The 15569-nt window shown below is 39.5% G+C and overlaps 1 protein-coding gene across 1 annotated transcript in view; it reads left to right on the forward strand.

Annotated features, from left to right (window-relative positions):
- NPEPPS (aminopeptidase puromycin sensitive) overlaps positions 1-15569 on the forward strand; it is an 85684-nt gene that overhangs the window by 25578 nt on the left and 44537 nt on the right. The window contains exon 3 of the mRNA XM_047756922.1: positions 9278-9355. Within this exon, the coding sequence (XP_047612878.1) occupies positions 9278-9355 (78 nt within the window). The remainder of the gene's footprint in view (positions 1-9277; positions 9356-15569) is intronic.

Consider the following 15569-nt stretch of genomic DNA (forward strand, 5'->3'; position numbering starts at 1 on the left):
CATCCTTATGGATACTATGTTGGGTTCTTAACCTGCTGAGCTACAATGGGAACTCCCTGGTGCTTTTACTTTTATTTCCAATATAAAAAGTTGCATTTTAAAAATATAAAAGCAGTCTGTACCCTTTTCTGGACATTTACTTTCATTTCTCTTGGGTAAATACGTGGGAGCACAATGGCTGCATCATATAGTAAATGGAGATTTTTTTTTTTTTTTGGCCATGCCTATGGCATGTGGAAATTCCTGGGGCAGGGATCAGACTGTGCTATAGCAGTGACCCAAGCCACTGCAGTGACAATGCTGGATCCTTAACCTGCTGCACCACAAAAGAACTCTAGTAAATGGAGAATTTTTAAAGAAACGACCAGTTTTCCTAAATGGTTGTACCGTTTTATATTCATAGTAACTGAGAATTCCAGTTGCTTGATATCCTTGCCAATAACACTTATTATATTCCATCTTTTAAGTTTTATTTTTATTTATTTATTTATTTGCTTATTAGGACCCACACCCATGGCATATGGAGGTTCCCAGGCTAGGGATTGAATCAGAGCCACAACTGCTGGCCTACGCCCCAGCCACAGCAGCAAAGGATCCAAGCCACGTCTTCGACTTACACCACAGCTCACGGCAACACCAGATCCTTAACCCACTGAGCAAGGCCAGGGATCAAACCTGAAACCTCATGGTTCCTAGTCAGATTCCTTTCCATAGCACCATGACAGGAACTCCCATCTTTTAAGTTTTAGCTATTCAAGTGGTTGTGTAATGGTATCTTGTGTTTTTTTAAATATTTTTTATTATTAAAGATAGTTGATTTATAGTGTTGTGCCAATTTCATGTCCTTATTTGCCATTCATAAGTTTTTTCTTCTTCTTTTTTTGCTTTTTTTTTTAGATTTTTAGGGCCAACCCATAGTATATGGAAGTTCCTAGGCTAGGGGTCTAATTGGAGCTGTAGCTGCCGGCCTATGCCACAGCCACAGCAGTGTGGGATCTGAGCTACATCTGTGACCTATACCGCAGCTCATGGCAACGCTGGATCCCCAACCCACTGAGTGAGGCTAGGGGTTGAACCCACATCCTCATGGATACTAGTTGGGTTCCTTTCCGCTGTGCCACAATGGGAACTCCCATATGTGTTCTTTAGTAAAGTATCTATTCAGACATTTTGCCATTGAAGGGAGTTTATCTTCTTAGTGAATTTTAAGAGTTTTTAATATATTCCATGTATAAGCTTTTGGTGGACATGTTTTGCAAATACTTTTTACTGTCTGTGGTTTGCCTTTTCATTTTTGTTGCAGTGGTTTTTGAAGAGCATAAATTTTAAATTTCCGTGAATTTCAGTTTATTGAATTTTTCTTTATGGGTTTTTACGACCTATTTAAAATGTTGCAAAATTCAAGGACATTAAAATTGTCTTCTAGGAGTTCCCATCGTGGCTCAGTGGTTAACGAATCCAACTAGGACCCATGAGGATGTGGGTTTGATCCCTAGCCTTGCTCAGTGGGTTAAGGATCCAGTGTTGCCGTGAGCCGTGGTGTAGGTTGCAGACATGGCTCGGATCCTTTGTTGCTGTGGCTGTGGTGCAGGCCGGTGGCTACAGCTCTGATTCGATCCCTAGCCTGGGAGCCTCCATATGTGGCAAAAAGACCAAAAAAAAAAGAAAAATTGTCTTCTAGAAGTTTTGTAATTTTAACTTTTACATTTACATTTTTGGTCCATTTTGAGTTAGATTTTGTATATGGTATGAGATAAGGGTAGAAGTTTTGTTATTAATTAATTAGCTACTGGTATATGGCTATCTATGTTTTCTAGTGCCATTTTGTTTTAAAGATTATTCTTTCCCCTTTGACTTTCTGGACTCTTCCTGTTCTATTTTAAGTTTTGAAATCAGGTAGTGTAGGTGCTCTGTCTTCGTCCTTTTTAAAAATGATGTTGGCTATTCTAGGTCCATTTAATTTTCATATAAATTTTAGAATCAGCTTGTCAATTTCTACAAAAAAAAGCCTGTGGATGTTATAGGGATTGCATTGACTGCATTGGAGCCTAACCATTCATGAAGAATATATATTTATTTATTTAGATCTTTAATTTCTTTCAGCAGATTTTAGCTTATTCTAGAGAGGAATTAATTTTTTTCTTATTTTTTATTTTTATTTTTTTTGCAGCTAGAATATAACCAGAACATCCTTTTTTTATTGTAGTAAAATGCTCATAACATAAAATTTATTATCTTAATCATTTATAAATACACAGTTCATTGGTATACCTTTACATTGCTGAGCAATCATCACTGCCATCCATCTCCACAACTCTTATCTTGCAAAACCAAAATTCTATACCCCTTGAACAATAACTCCCCATTTCCCCCATCCCTCAGCCGCTGGCAACTACCATTCTATTTTCTGTTTCTATGATTTTTTTTTGTCTTTTTGCCTTTTCTAGGGCTGTTCCCATGGCATATGGAGGCTCCCAGGCTAGGGGTCAAATCGGAGCTGTAGCCGCCAGCCTACACCACAGCCACAGCAACCCGGGATCTGGGCCGCATCTGCGACCTACACCATAGCTAACGACAATGCTGGATCCTTAACCCACTGAGCGAGGCCAGGGATCGAACCCGCAACCTCATAGTTCCTAGTTGGATTCGTTAACCACTGAGCCATGACGGGAACTCCTGTTTCTGTGAATTTAACTATTGTAGATACTTCATATCAAGTGGAATCATACATCATTTGTCTTTTTTTTTCAGGGCTGCGCTTGTGGCGTATGGAAGTTTCCAGGTCCAGTCGAGTTGCAGCTGCCGGCCCATGCCACAGCCACAGCCATGCTAGATCTGAGTCATGTCTGCTACCTGTGCCATAGCTCATGGCAATGCCAGATCCTTAACCCACTGAGCAAGGCGAAGGATCACATCCTAATGTTATACTAGTAGGGTTTGTAACCCACTGAGCCATAACGAGAACTCTACATTAGTATTTAATGATTAGCTTATTTCACTTACTGTAATGTCTTTAAGGTTCATCCATGTTATAGCATGTTTCAGAATTTCCTTCCCTTTTTTTTTTTTTGGTCTTTTTAGGGCTACACCTGCAACATATGGAGGTTCCCAGGCTAGGGATCGAATCGGAGCTGTAGCCGCCGGCCTGCGCCAGAGCACAGCAACTCGGGATCCAAGCCACGTTTGCGACCTACACTACAGCTCAGGGCAACACCGGATCCTTAACCCACTGAGCAAGGCCAGGAATCGAACCCACCACCTCATGGTTCCTAGTTGGATTTGTTTCTGCTGTGCCACCTCAGAAACTCCTCTATATACATTCTTTGATGTATAGATAAATAATTACTTATGTAAGTGTTATAATTATGCTAAAAGCAAGTACATTCGATTAATTTAGAACTGCACTGAATATTGTGCAGAGATTACCCCTCTATCTCCCAGATTCTGCCTGTCTGCTCACTTTCCAGATAAATTAGCTGAAGGGAGTTTGTTTTTTATTTAATGCTTCTCCTCTCCCCCATATCCAAGTGTTTTTTTTGTTTGTTTGTTTGTTTATTTGTTTTTGGGTAAGTGGTCATTTGTATAGTCATTCAAGGAATTTTTATTTAATATCCATTTTAAAGTGGTAGTTTGGTAAGTATGAAAGCATGTCTGAAGTATTTTTTATTTACAATAAACTTAAAACTAATTGCAAAGACAATAGAGACAAATAGAAGACATGTTTTTTGAAAGGAAAGAATTTATGTAGTATTAACACTAAGATAAAACCTTATATTTTTGGAGTTCCCACTATGGCTCAGTGGAAACTAATCTGACTGGTATCCATGAGGTCACAGGTTTGATACCTGGCCTCGCTTAGTGGATTAATGATCTGGCATTGCCGTTAGCTGTGCTGTAGCTTGCAGACATGGCTCGGATCTGGCGTTGTGTGGCTGTGGCATAGTTTGGCAGCTGCAGCACCAATTTGACCCCTAGCCTCGGAACCTCCATGTGTCGTGGTGTGGCCCTAAAAAGACCAAAAGAAAAAAAAACCTTATATTTTTAATTCCTGATCTTGTTAGGATTTCTGAGTTTACCTGTGAACTGTGTTCTACTGTCTATGCAGAATGGATCTATTGTAAGTGATCTTCAAGTGCTGTTGGATCAAACTGGAGTCAGATTGAATAAATTTGTGCATTAGAAGGAACAAATGATACCATTAGCCAACCCTTGTATTCTCTTTAGTACAGTCGGAGATAAAGAACATGAAGTTTACAATTGTACATATTTGCATTCTTTAACTTTCACTTTAGTTGGTTTTGATTGGTAGTGATAGACTCTGATGAGGAATTGTCGTTTCCAAGTGGCTGTGTACAAATGTAAAGTATATGATTATAATAGTTTTAAAATTGTATTTAGCAAGTTTTAAAACATTATCCCATTATGGCTCAGCACTTTAAGAACCCCACTGATATCCATGAGGATATGGGTTCAGTCTCTGGCCTCGCTCAGTAGGTTAAGGATGCGGCGTTTTGTTACAAGCTACAGCATATGTTGTAAATGCAGCTCGGATCATACATTGCTGTGGCTGTGGTGTAGGCTGGCAGCTACAGCTCTGATTCAAATCCTCACCTGGGAACTTCCATATGCTGCAAGTACAGCCCTAAATTTAAAGAGAAAAAAAAAAAGCTCCCCAAATCTTATTTAAACAGCTATAAGGTGATGTGGAATGTGGATTGACTTAGTGACTGTTGTTTTAAGAATTTATTTTTTCTTATTCCTGTTTTAAGAATTTTAAAACTCCTGTTTTAAGATTTACTGCTTTTTTCTTTTTTTTTAGGGCTGCACAGGTGGCATATGGAGGTTCCCAGGCTATGGGTCGAATCAGCTGTAGCTGCCAGCCTATACCACAACCACAGCATCATGAGATCTGAGCTGTGCCTGCGACCTACACAACAGCTCACGGCCACACCGGATCCCAAACCCACTGAGCAAGGCCAGTGATGGAACCTACTTCCTCCTGGTCCTAGTTGGGTTCATTAACCACTGAGCCATGAAGGGAACTCCAAGATTTCATTTTTTATGGCTGAGTAATATTCCACTGTGTTTATATACCACATCTTTATCCATTCATCTGTTGATAGGTACTTAGGCTGTTTCCCTATCTTGGGTATGTATTATAAGTAATGCTGTGATGAACATAGGGGTGCATATATCTTTTTGAACTAATGTTTTCATATTCTTTGGATAAGTATCCAGAAGTGAGATAGCTAGATCATGTGGTAATTGTATTTTTAATTTTTTGAGGAATCTCCATACTGTCTTCCATAGTGGCTAAACCAGTTTACATTCCCAGATACTTGCCAACATTTGTTATTTCTTGTCTTTCCGATAAAAGCCAGTCTAACAGGAGTGAGGGGATAACTCCTTGTGGTTTTGATTTGCATTTCCCTAATAATTAGTGGTGTTGAACATTTCTTCATGTGCCTGTTGTCTATTTGCATGTCTCCTTTGGAATAATATCTATTTAACTCCTTCCTCTGCATTTTTTTTTTTTTTTTAGGATTGTACCTACTGCATATTGAAGTTCCTAGGCTAGGGGTCAAATTGGAGTTGCAGCTGCTGGTCTACGCTATAACCATAGATCTGCAACCTATACCATAGCTTTTTGCAACACCAGATCCTTAACCCACTGAGCAAGGCCAGGGATCGAACCTGAGTCCTCATGCATACTAATCAGTTTCATTACCACTGAGCCATAATGGGAACTCCCTTTCTAAGTCTTTTTTTTTTTTTTTTTTTTCCCTTTTCTATGGCCACTCTCGCAGCATATGGAGGTTCCCAGGCTAGGGATTGAATCAGAGCTGTAGCCGCCGGCCTATACCCCAGCCATGGCAAGGCAGGATCCGAGCCGCATCTGCAACCTACACCACAGTTCACAGCAACGCTAGATCTCTTAACCCACTGAGCAAGGCCAGGGACCAAACTCGAAACCTCATGGTTCCTAGTTGGATTTGTTAACCACTGCGCCACGGTGGGAACTCCCTGTGCATTTTCAAATAGTAAAAAGAATTTTGGTAATAGCAGTAGAAAGGGAACTGAGTTCTAGTCCAGCTGTGTGACCTTAGGTAAATCATGAACTTTATGTGCCTCATTTTCTTCATCTGTCAAATAAGGAATAATTTATTAAAGTTCTTTTAAAATCTGAAATTGTAGTTTCTTATTTCTTACTGATTTTTTTTTCTTTTTTTTTTTTTTGGCTGCCCCATGGCATATGGACTTTCCAGGCCAGGGGATCGATCCCAGCCATGGTTGCGACCTAAGCTGCAACTGCTGCAACATCAGATCCTTAACCGACCATGCTGGGCTGGGGATCAAACTTGCATCCCAGCACTCCCAAGACACTGCTGATCCCATTCGCCACAGTGGGAACTCCTCATTGGTTTCATAAAGATTTTTGCTTTAGGAGTTACCATCATGGCACAGTGGAAGCAAATCCGACTAGGAACAGTGAGGTTGCAGGTTCATTCCCTGGCCTCACTCAGTGAGTTAAGGATCTGGCATTGCCCTGAGCTGTGGTGTAGGTCACAGACGTGGCTCAGATCTGGCATTGCTGTGGCCATGGCAAAGGCCAGTGACTACAGCTCCAATTAGACCCCCTAGCCTGCGGACTTCTGTATGCCTTGGGTATGGCCCTTAAAAAAAAAAAAAATGGAAAAAAAGATTTTTGCTTTATAATGACATATTTGAACAGTAATCATATTGGAAACACTGAAAATTTAATCTTTGGGTGACTCATTTTATTTTATTTATTTATTCATTTTCTTTTTAGGACGGCACTTGAGGCATATGGAAGTTCCCAGACTAGGTTGTCCAGCTGCCTAGACAGCTGCCTCTGTGACCTATGCTGCAGGTTGCAGCAACACCAGATTATTAACCCACTGAGCTAGGCCAGGGATGGAACTCACATCCTCATGGATACTGGTTGGGTTCTTAACCTACTAAGCCACAATGGGAATTCCTGGGTGACTCATTTTAAAAAAGTGAATTGGGAGTTCCCACTGTGGCACAGTGGGTTAAGGTTCTAGCATTGTCTCTGTGGCAGCGAAGGTTCAATCCCCAGCCTGACACAGTGGGTTAAGGATTCAGCATTGCCACAGCTATGGCGTAGGTCACAGGTGCAACTCGGATTCAATCCCTGGCCTGGGAACTTCATGTGCTGTGGGTGTGGCCAAAAAAGAAAGAAAAAAGAGTGAATTGTGGGTATCTTGCCTGGCTCATAGAATGTTATTAAATTGAGTCACTGTTATCAAGCCTAAGCCTATGATTGATAAGGCTACCTCTCTTTTTAATAACAGCTTTATTGAGATGGATGTAATTCACATACCATATAATTCTTTCACTTTAAATGTACAATTTAGTGGTTTTTAGGATATTTGCAGAGTTGTGCAGCTATCATGAGAATCAGTTTTAGAACATTTTCATCACCCCACAAAGAAAGTACCCATGTGCAGTCACTTCCCATTTCCATAGGACCTTCCAGCCCTAGGAAACCACTAATTTACTTTCTGTCTCTGGATTTACCTCTTCTGGACATTTCATATAACTGTGTGGCCTTTTGTGTCTAGTTTCTTTCACTTAGTATAATGTTTTCAATGCTTAGTCATATCATAGCATATTATCAGCACTTTTCTTTTTAATTTTATGGGCACACCTGTGGCACATGGAAGTTCCCAGACTAGGGGTTGATTTGGAACTGCAGCTGCTAGACTATGCCACAGCCACAGCAACACTGGATCCAAGCCACATCTGAGACCTATGTGGCAGCCGTGGCAATGGTGGATCCTTAACCCACTGAGCGAGGCCAGGGATTGAACCCGCATCCTCTCAGACACTGTGTTGGGTTCTTAACCTGATGAGCCATTAACAGGAACTCCGTTTCCTTTTGATGTCACATAACAGTCCGTTGTATTCCACATTTTATCTGTTCATCAATTGATGGACATTTGAGTTGTTTCTGTGTTTTGGCTATGAATAATGCCAGTATGAACATTTATGTATTAGTTTTTGTGTGGGCATATGTTTTCATTTCTCTAGGATATACACTAGGAGTGGATTTCTGGGTTATATGGTAACTCTATATTTAATCTTTTGAGGAACTTCCAGGCTGTTTTCCAGAGCATTTAAAAACATGTTTACATTCCTACCAGCAATAAGACTTCCAAATTCTCTATATCCTCCCTTAAACTTTTTATTGGCCTTTTATTTATCTTTGGTTGTAGTCATCCTAGTGGATGGGAAGTGGTATCGCATTGTGATTTTGATTTGCATTTCCCTGATTGTTAAAGATGTTGGACATATTTTCATCCGCTTTTATTAAATGCTACCTTTTCAACTGGGTGATTTTTTTTTTTTTTTTTGGAATGGAGGTGTGATGTAGTTGGGAGTTGATCTACTTAGCTCTTTTTCTAAAGTGTCAACTAAGCATAGTGAAATATACTTAGATAAGCAGTCTCTTCTCACTCCTGGTAGGGAGTAAATCAAAGCCTTAAGATAATCCACATACCTGTTTTCACCTTTATTTCTGTAAAATATAACAACAAAGAATTTCACTGAAGTAAATATGATTTATATCTTGTTGGAATTGTTTCCTGTGTTTGGATGGGGGGTAGAACTTTGATTGATGTATCTTTAACACCGAAACCTTGGCATTCTGCTCAGTCTTTCAAATGTTTATAAGTAAGACTTGCAACATTTAAAGCAGTATCATAGTCCCATAAAGATGAGAATGAAGCATGTCTGGGAATTTGTTAGAAAATGTTTTCACATTTGTAATAGCCCTATTTCCTTTATATCATGAAAGTTTTATGAATATGGGATGTGTAATTGTTTTTAAGGAGCATTTTTTTTTTTTAAGGAGCATATTTAACTTAGGTTACATAGCCTAAAATAGATTAGTTTGAAATGCTATTCTTGTTAATAGGAACTTAATTTATTAGGTTAAGAATATTTAGGGACTTCTCTGGTGGCCTAGCAGTTAAGGAATGAGCATTGTCAACTGCTGTGGGTCATTGTCACTGCTGCGGCTTGGGTTTGATGCTTGGCCCAGAAACGTCTGCATGCCATAGTGTGCCCCCCCCCCTCCAAAAGAATAGTTTCAGTAGAGATTTTGCTCTTGAGAATGTTAATTGCTGCAGTCTGGATTTGGTTTCAATAGTCTAGTCATAATTATTTATTTATTTATTTACTTACTTACTTTTATAGTCAGTTTTATGAAGTAATTTTTTTTCCATTCCAGAAATACATGCTACAGGATTTAACTATCAGAATGAAGATGAAAAAGTCACCTTGTCCTTTCCTAGTACTCTCCAACCAGGTAAGAGGCATAGATTTTGTAAAATATTGTGATAGTTCACTGGGTCTCCTGGTTAGGACTTGGCGCTTTCACCACTGTGACTTGGGTTCAATACCTGCTCTGGGAACTGAGATTTCATATCAAACCACTGCACACCACAGCTGAAAAATAAAAAAGTAAAAAAATCCTGCAATGAATAGAGACGTCTTTAAAAGAAAAATTTTTATTGTATGCCCTCCCCCCCCTTTTTGAAACTCATTTGTTTAAGGAGATTAAAAATTAAGACAGAGCTTGAGAAGGAGTCAGGTTCATTTCAACTTTGGGGACCACTAGGAAAAAAAAAACAAAAAACCCAAATATTCATTCTACCCTAGAACATAATGCATTCTTTTCACCCTTTCAGTTTCAGTTTTAAAAACTATGTCTACCAAGCACCATCTTCTAATTGAATCCAAATCTTTGAGATGAATGTCCCACAGATGATGCTGAGGTACAACCAGAGATTAATTAGATGTTACGCTAGTGAGGGCGTGGAAGGAAAGATTTGTTGCTACGTTACTATATTCACAATATAAAAGCACAAAGAAGAGTTCCCATTGTGGCTCAGCAGAAAGGAATCTGACTACTATCCATGAGCATGCAAGTTCGATCCCTGGCCTCACTCAGTGGGTGGGGGATCTAGTGTTGCCATGAGCTGTGGTGTATCATAGACATGACTTGGATCCCGCATTGCTGTGGCTGTGGTGTAGGCAGGCAGCTATAGCTCTGATTCAACCCCCTAGCCAGGGGAACTCCATATGCCTCGGATGTGGCCCTAAAAAGACACACACAAAAAAAGGTGAGGTTTTTGAATTATAAACACTGTAAAGTACTTATAATGTAACATTGAAAAGCAGAATACAAAATTATATATATGGGGTGATGAATCTTATCTTTAAAATGTTAAAAATACAGTTATATGACTGGTTGTAGACATAATTTATGATTTTTATTCATATTCATGTTTTTCTCTGGTTTCCATAATTTTATTTTTTTTGCTTTTTAGGCTGCACCTGCAGCATATGGAAGTTCCTAGGCTAGGGGTCCAATCAGATCTACAGCTGATGGCCTGTGCCACAGCCACAGCAACACGGGATCTGAGCTACATCTGCGACGTACACCACAGCTCACAGCAATGCCGGATCCCTGACCCACTGTATGAGGCCAAGGATCAAACCACAGTCCTCATGAACACTAGTCAGATTTGTTTCCCCTGCACCACAGGGGACTCCAGTTTCCATAATTTTTTTTTTGCTTTTTAGGGCCACACCCACGGCATAGGAGGTTCCAGGCTAGGGGTTAAATCAGAGCTACAGCTGCCGGCCTATGCCACAGCCAAAGACCCAGCAACACCAGATCCGAGCCGTGTCTGCAACCCACACCACAGCTCAAGGCAACACTGGATCCTTAACCCACTGAGCAAGGCCAAGGATCGAATCCAAAACCTCATGTCTCCTAGTCGGATTCATTTCCGCTGCACTACAACAGGAACTCCGAAATTTTTTTTGAAATAATTATAAAAATAAATGATTTCTATGGACATGTACTAAAAGATATTAAAGAAAGGAGTTCCTATTGTGGCTCAACTGGTTAAGAACCCGACCTGTATCCATGAGGATGCGGGTTTGATCCCTGGCCTTGCTTAGTGGGTTAAAGACCTGGTGTTGCAAAGACAAATGAAAAGACAGAAAAGAAAAAAAGACAAAAAGAAAAAGATGAAAAGAAAAGACAAAAGTAATGAAAAGAAAACAAAAGACAAATGAAAAGAAAGGCTCAGAAAAACCCCAGATTAATATGTTTAGAAGTATTTTTTTTTTTTTTTGGCCACACCTGCAACACATCGAAGTTCCTGAGCCAGGGACCAAGCCAGAGCCTCTGTAGAAGCTATGCCGAGTAGTTATGTCGTGAGCCCAAAGAAAGTCCTAGAAGTATTATTTATGTTACATTCATTAAACAAGGATAGGACAGAATAGAGTAAGAAAACTTTTGGAGGAGTTCTGTAGTGGCTCAGTAGTAAACGAACCCAACTAGTATCCCTGAGGATGAGGGTTCGATTCCTGGCCTTGCTCAGTAGGTTAAGGATCCGGCATTGCCGTGTACTGAGGTGTAGGTTGCACATGCAGTTCGGATCCCATGTTGCTGTGGCTGTGGTGTAGGCCAGCAGCTACAGCTCCAATTCACCACCTAGCCTGGGAACTTCCATATGCTATGGGTGCAGCCTTAAAAAGACAAAAGGAAAAAAAAAAGAAAAGAAAACTTTTGGAAATTAGAATACATCAGAGATTAAAAAAACCAGAAGAAGGAGTTTCCGTCGTGTCGCAGTGGTTAATGAATCCGACTAGGAACCATGAGGTTGCGGGTTCGATCCCTGCCCTTGCTCAGTGGGTTAACGATCCGGCTTTGCCGTGAGCTGTGGTGTAGGTTGCAGACATGGCTCGGATCCTGCGTTGCTGTGGCTCTGGTGTAGGCTGGCAGCTCTAGCTCCAATTGGACCCCTAGCCTGGGAACCTCCATATGCCTCGAGAGCGGCCCGAAAAATGGCAAAAAGGCAAAAAAATAAAAAATAAAAAACCAGAAGAAGTTTTAGAAGATGGAGCAGAGACATCTTCCAAATAGGACCAGTCTAGCAGACCTAATACCCACCTCAAAAGAGAGGCAGAGAAAATGGGAAGGGGAAATTATTAAAGACACAAAATATGAAAATTCCTTTGAGCTGATAGGGCAGGAGCTTTAAGTGTGGGGGAAAAATGCACTATTGAGAGGGACTAACTTAATAAATGTAAAATGTACATGTATATGAGTTTGTGTGTGTAATACACACATGTATCTATTAATCTGTGCCAGGTCCTGGTTTATGTGCATCACAGATATTAAATTTATTAATCATTTTTGAGGTAGACTCTATTATCTCCACTTTAAAGATAAACTAATGTACCAAGATGTTTTATATAATTTAAACAGTTTGCTCAGGGTCAATAACTGCTAAGTGGCAGAGTCTGAACTTAAACCCAAGCAGTTTAACTCAAAAGTTTGCACTTCTGACCATCACATTATGCTCTTTTAATTTTTTGAAGTTAAATATTTTAAAAATATAATATGTGGACACAGTTTGAATTCAGATGATATATTGTGAAAATTTGTCATTCTATCCCGGTCTTCTTCTCTCAGCTCTACTCTCAGAAGCAGTTTCCTATGTATCCTTTCAAAACTGTTCCATACCTTTGTAAGCATTTATGTAAATGCATTTTAAGAACACAGAAGTTAGCATGTCATACATATTCTGTACCCTTCTTCTTTTCCCCTTATCTATATGAGGTCATTTATTATCAGTATATAAGAGCCACATCATTCTTGATAATAACTATTTATAGCATACTTGGTAACAATCATTCTTTTTTTTTGTCTTTTTTTGTTGTTGTTATTTCTTGGGCCGCTCCCGCGGCATATGGAGGTTCCCAGGCTAGGGGTTGAATCGGAGCTGTAGCCACCGGCCTACACCAGAGCCACAGCAACACGGGATCCGAGCCGCGTCTGCAACCTACACCACAGCTCACGGCAAAGCCGGATCGTTAACCCACTGAGCAAGGGCAGGGACCGAACCCGCAACCTCATGGTTCCTAGTCGGATTCATTAACCACTGCGCCACGATGGGAACTCCTTTTTTGTCTTTTTTTAGGGCCATACCCACGGCATATGGAGGTTCCCAGGCTAGGGGTTGAATTGCAGCTGCCAACCTACACCACAGCCACAGCAATGCCAGATCTGCTGCATCTGTGACCTACACCACAGCTCACGACAATTCTGGATCCTCAACCCACTGAGCGAGGCCAGGGATCGAACCTGCAACCTCAGGGTTCCTAGTCAGATTCGTTTCCATTGCGCCACGATGGGAACTCCAACAATCATTCTTGATAAGGACTATAGGAGGAACAAGTCAGTGAATATTATAACCATCAATAATGCTATCATTTGACAGTTTTGGAGATTTTTAGCTAATACAACGATATATGTAAGTAACTGATATGAATATTAGAATTAAAAATTATCTTATTGCAGATGTGATTATATTAAGTTATTGAATATGTCTATATAATATCTATTTGAAAATCACTGGCTTTCACATTTTCCCTAATACTCTCTGGGTCAGAGTTACCCAGTCATTCTTTGCTTTGAGAATAAAGTCCTTACTGATGCAGGTTTGATCCCTAGCCTCACTTAGTGGGTTAAGGATCTGGCATTGCTGTGGCTCAGATCCCACTTTGGTATGGCGTAGATTGCAGCTACAGCTCTGATTCTACCCCTAGCCTGGGAACCTCCATATGCTGCAGGTGCGGCCCTAAAAAGACAAAATACTACAACTGCTACTACTACCACTACTACTACTACTACTGCTACTACTACTACTAAAGTCCTTAGGTTTTCAAATTTTAGTTAAATGGTCTCTCTTCTGGTAATGGAGTAAATATATCAGAAGGACATTAGTAATCTTTTTGTTTAGCCTCTTCAAACTGAAGAGTCATGCCAGCTATTATATAGCTGAGTAAAACATTTTTTTTCTTTGGTCTTTGTAGGGCTGAACCCACAGCATTTGGAGGTTCAGACTAGGGGTCCAGTTGGAGCTGTAGCCGCTGGCCTCTGGTACAGCCACAGCAATGCAGGATCTGAGCCACATCTGTGATCTACACCACAGCTCACAGCAATGCTGGATCCTTAGCCCACTGAGTGAGGCCAGGGATTGAACCTCCTTCCACGAGTGCTACTCATGTTAGTTTCCTCTGAGTCACAATGGGAACTCCTAAAACATCTTCTTTTCTGAAATTGGCACCATTTTGGAATAGTGGTTAAGTTACCCGTGATCATTGTAAGGCCTAACAACCTCAATCAGAGGTTAAGGGTATTATAGAGTGACATTTATTTGGAGAAACACTAGAAGATGTTAGCATTTTGAAGAGTGGAAAACAGGATCATAAAAAATGGTAACAAAAGAGAGACCTTTATTTTTTGTATAGAAACTAATCTTTATTAAATAACATTTGGTAGGCTCATTAAATTTTTAATAATTTAATTTTTTGTAATTGTGTTACTTCAGGTTTTACAATTATACTCCTAAGATTTAGACAAATAAGGTTTTTGGAGGAAGTCCCAATTTTTCAGTTGTTTAATTTATAAATGGGCTTATCATGTTTTAAAAGGTTTACCTCCTCAAGTAGATAAATACTGTATACATTGAATACTGAAATAAGGTATCTTATTTGAGGAAACAGTGTCAGTTATGTGTGAAAATAGGTATAAAATCAGACACTCTGGCTATTAATTCTTCAATATGGTATAAATTTGAAATATGAAATTTATCATGAAGTCCTTTTTCCTCCTGTTCTTGCCCTGAAAGTCTGCTATATCAATAGCAGATATTTATAATAGCATCATATAATGTAACAGACCTATTAATAAAGAAAGAAAAACTTTATCCTGAATTTCAGGTAGCAGTCCTTCCCAATACTTTGTATTTTGTCTAGTATGCCACTTTTGGAAATGATCACTGTCAGTATCTTATTATAGTATGAAGACCTTAGAGATTTAAAACCAAGTAAAAGTGTGAACAGCCTTTCTTATTTAGCTAGGAATTTTAAATCCACTTTTGTTCCAAATAGGAAATGTCAAAAGTAGATTTACTATGGAATTGAATTATATAAAAAACATTTTAACAGTTTACTTAATGAAAACAGACTGGCCAGTTCTACTTAGGGAATTGTACCATAAAATACCATCAAATGGTTATCTTTAAGGGGATTTTTATAATCTAATAGTTATGCCTTGTGTACTTCATTAATGTGAGCACATCTGTTTTAAAAAAAATCAGTGAATTCCTAATAAAAATAGAAATACCTTGGTTACATTAAGAATGGGGCACTTTGTTTAGTGATGACTTTGCTGCCGATGTCTGAAATTTTTACTTGAAATTACTTTCAGAACCAGTTTGAGGCACGTTAGAAAATCAGTGTAATTACTTCATAAACACAGTGTTTTGTTTAGAAACAGATTGCAATTTGTTGTTCATGTATTCTATAGGCTTGAACTCTTCATGATTTGTACCTTTCTAAAAAGCATATTCAGTTTTGGAAGGTGAAGATTTGACTTTGGGAACCTCCGAAAGATGTATCAGAGAGAGAGTCAAGAATATTTTGAACAGTGGCAG

This window comes from Phacochoerus africanus, chromosome 14 (genome assembly GCF_016906955.1).
Source record: "Phacochoerus africanus isolate WHEZ1 chromosome 14, ROS_Pafr_v1, whole genome shotgun sequence".
Taxonomy (NCBI): Eukaryota; Metazoa; Chordata; class Mammalia; order Artiodactyla; family Suidae; genus Phacochoerus; species Phacochoerus africanus.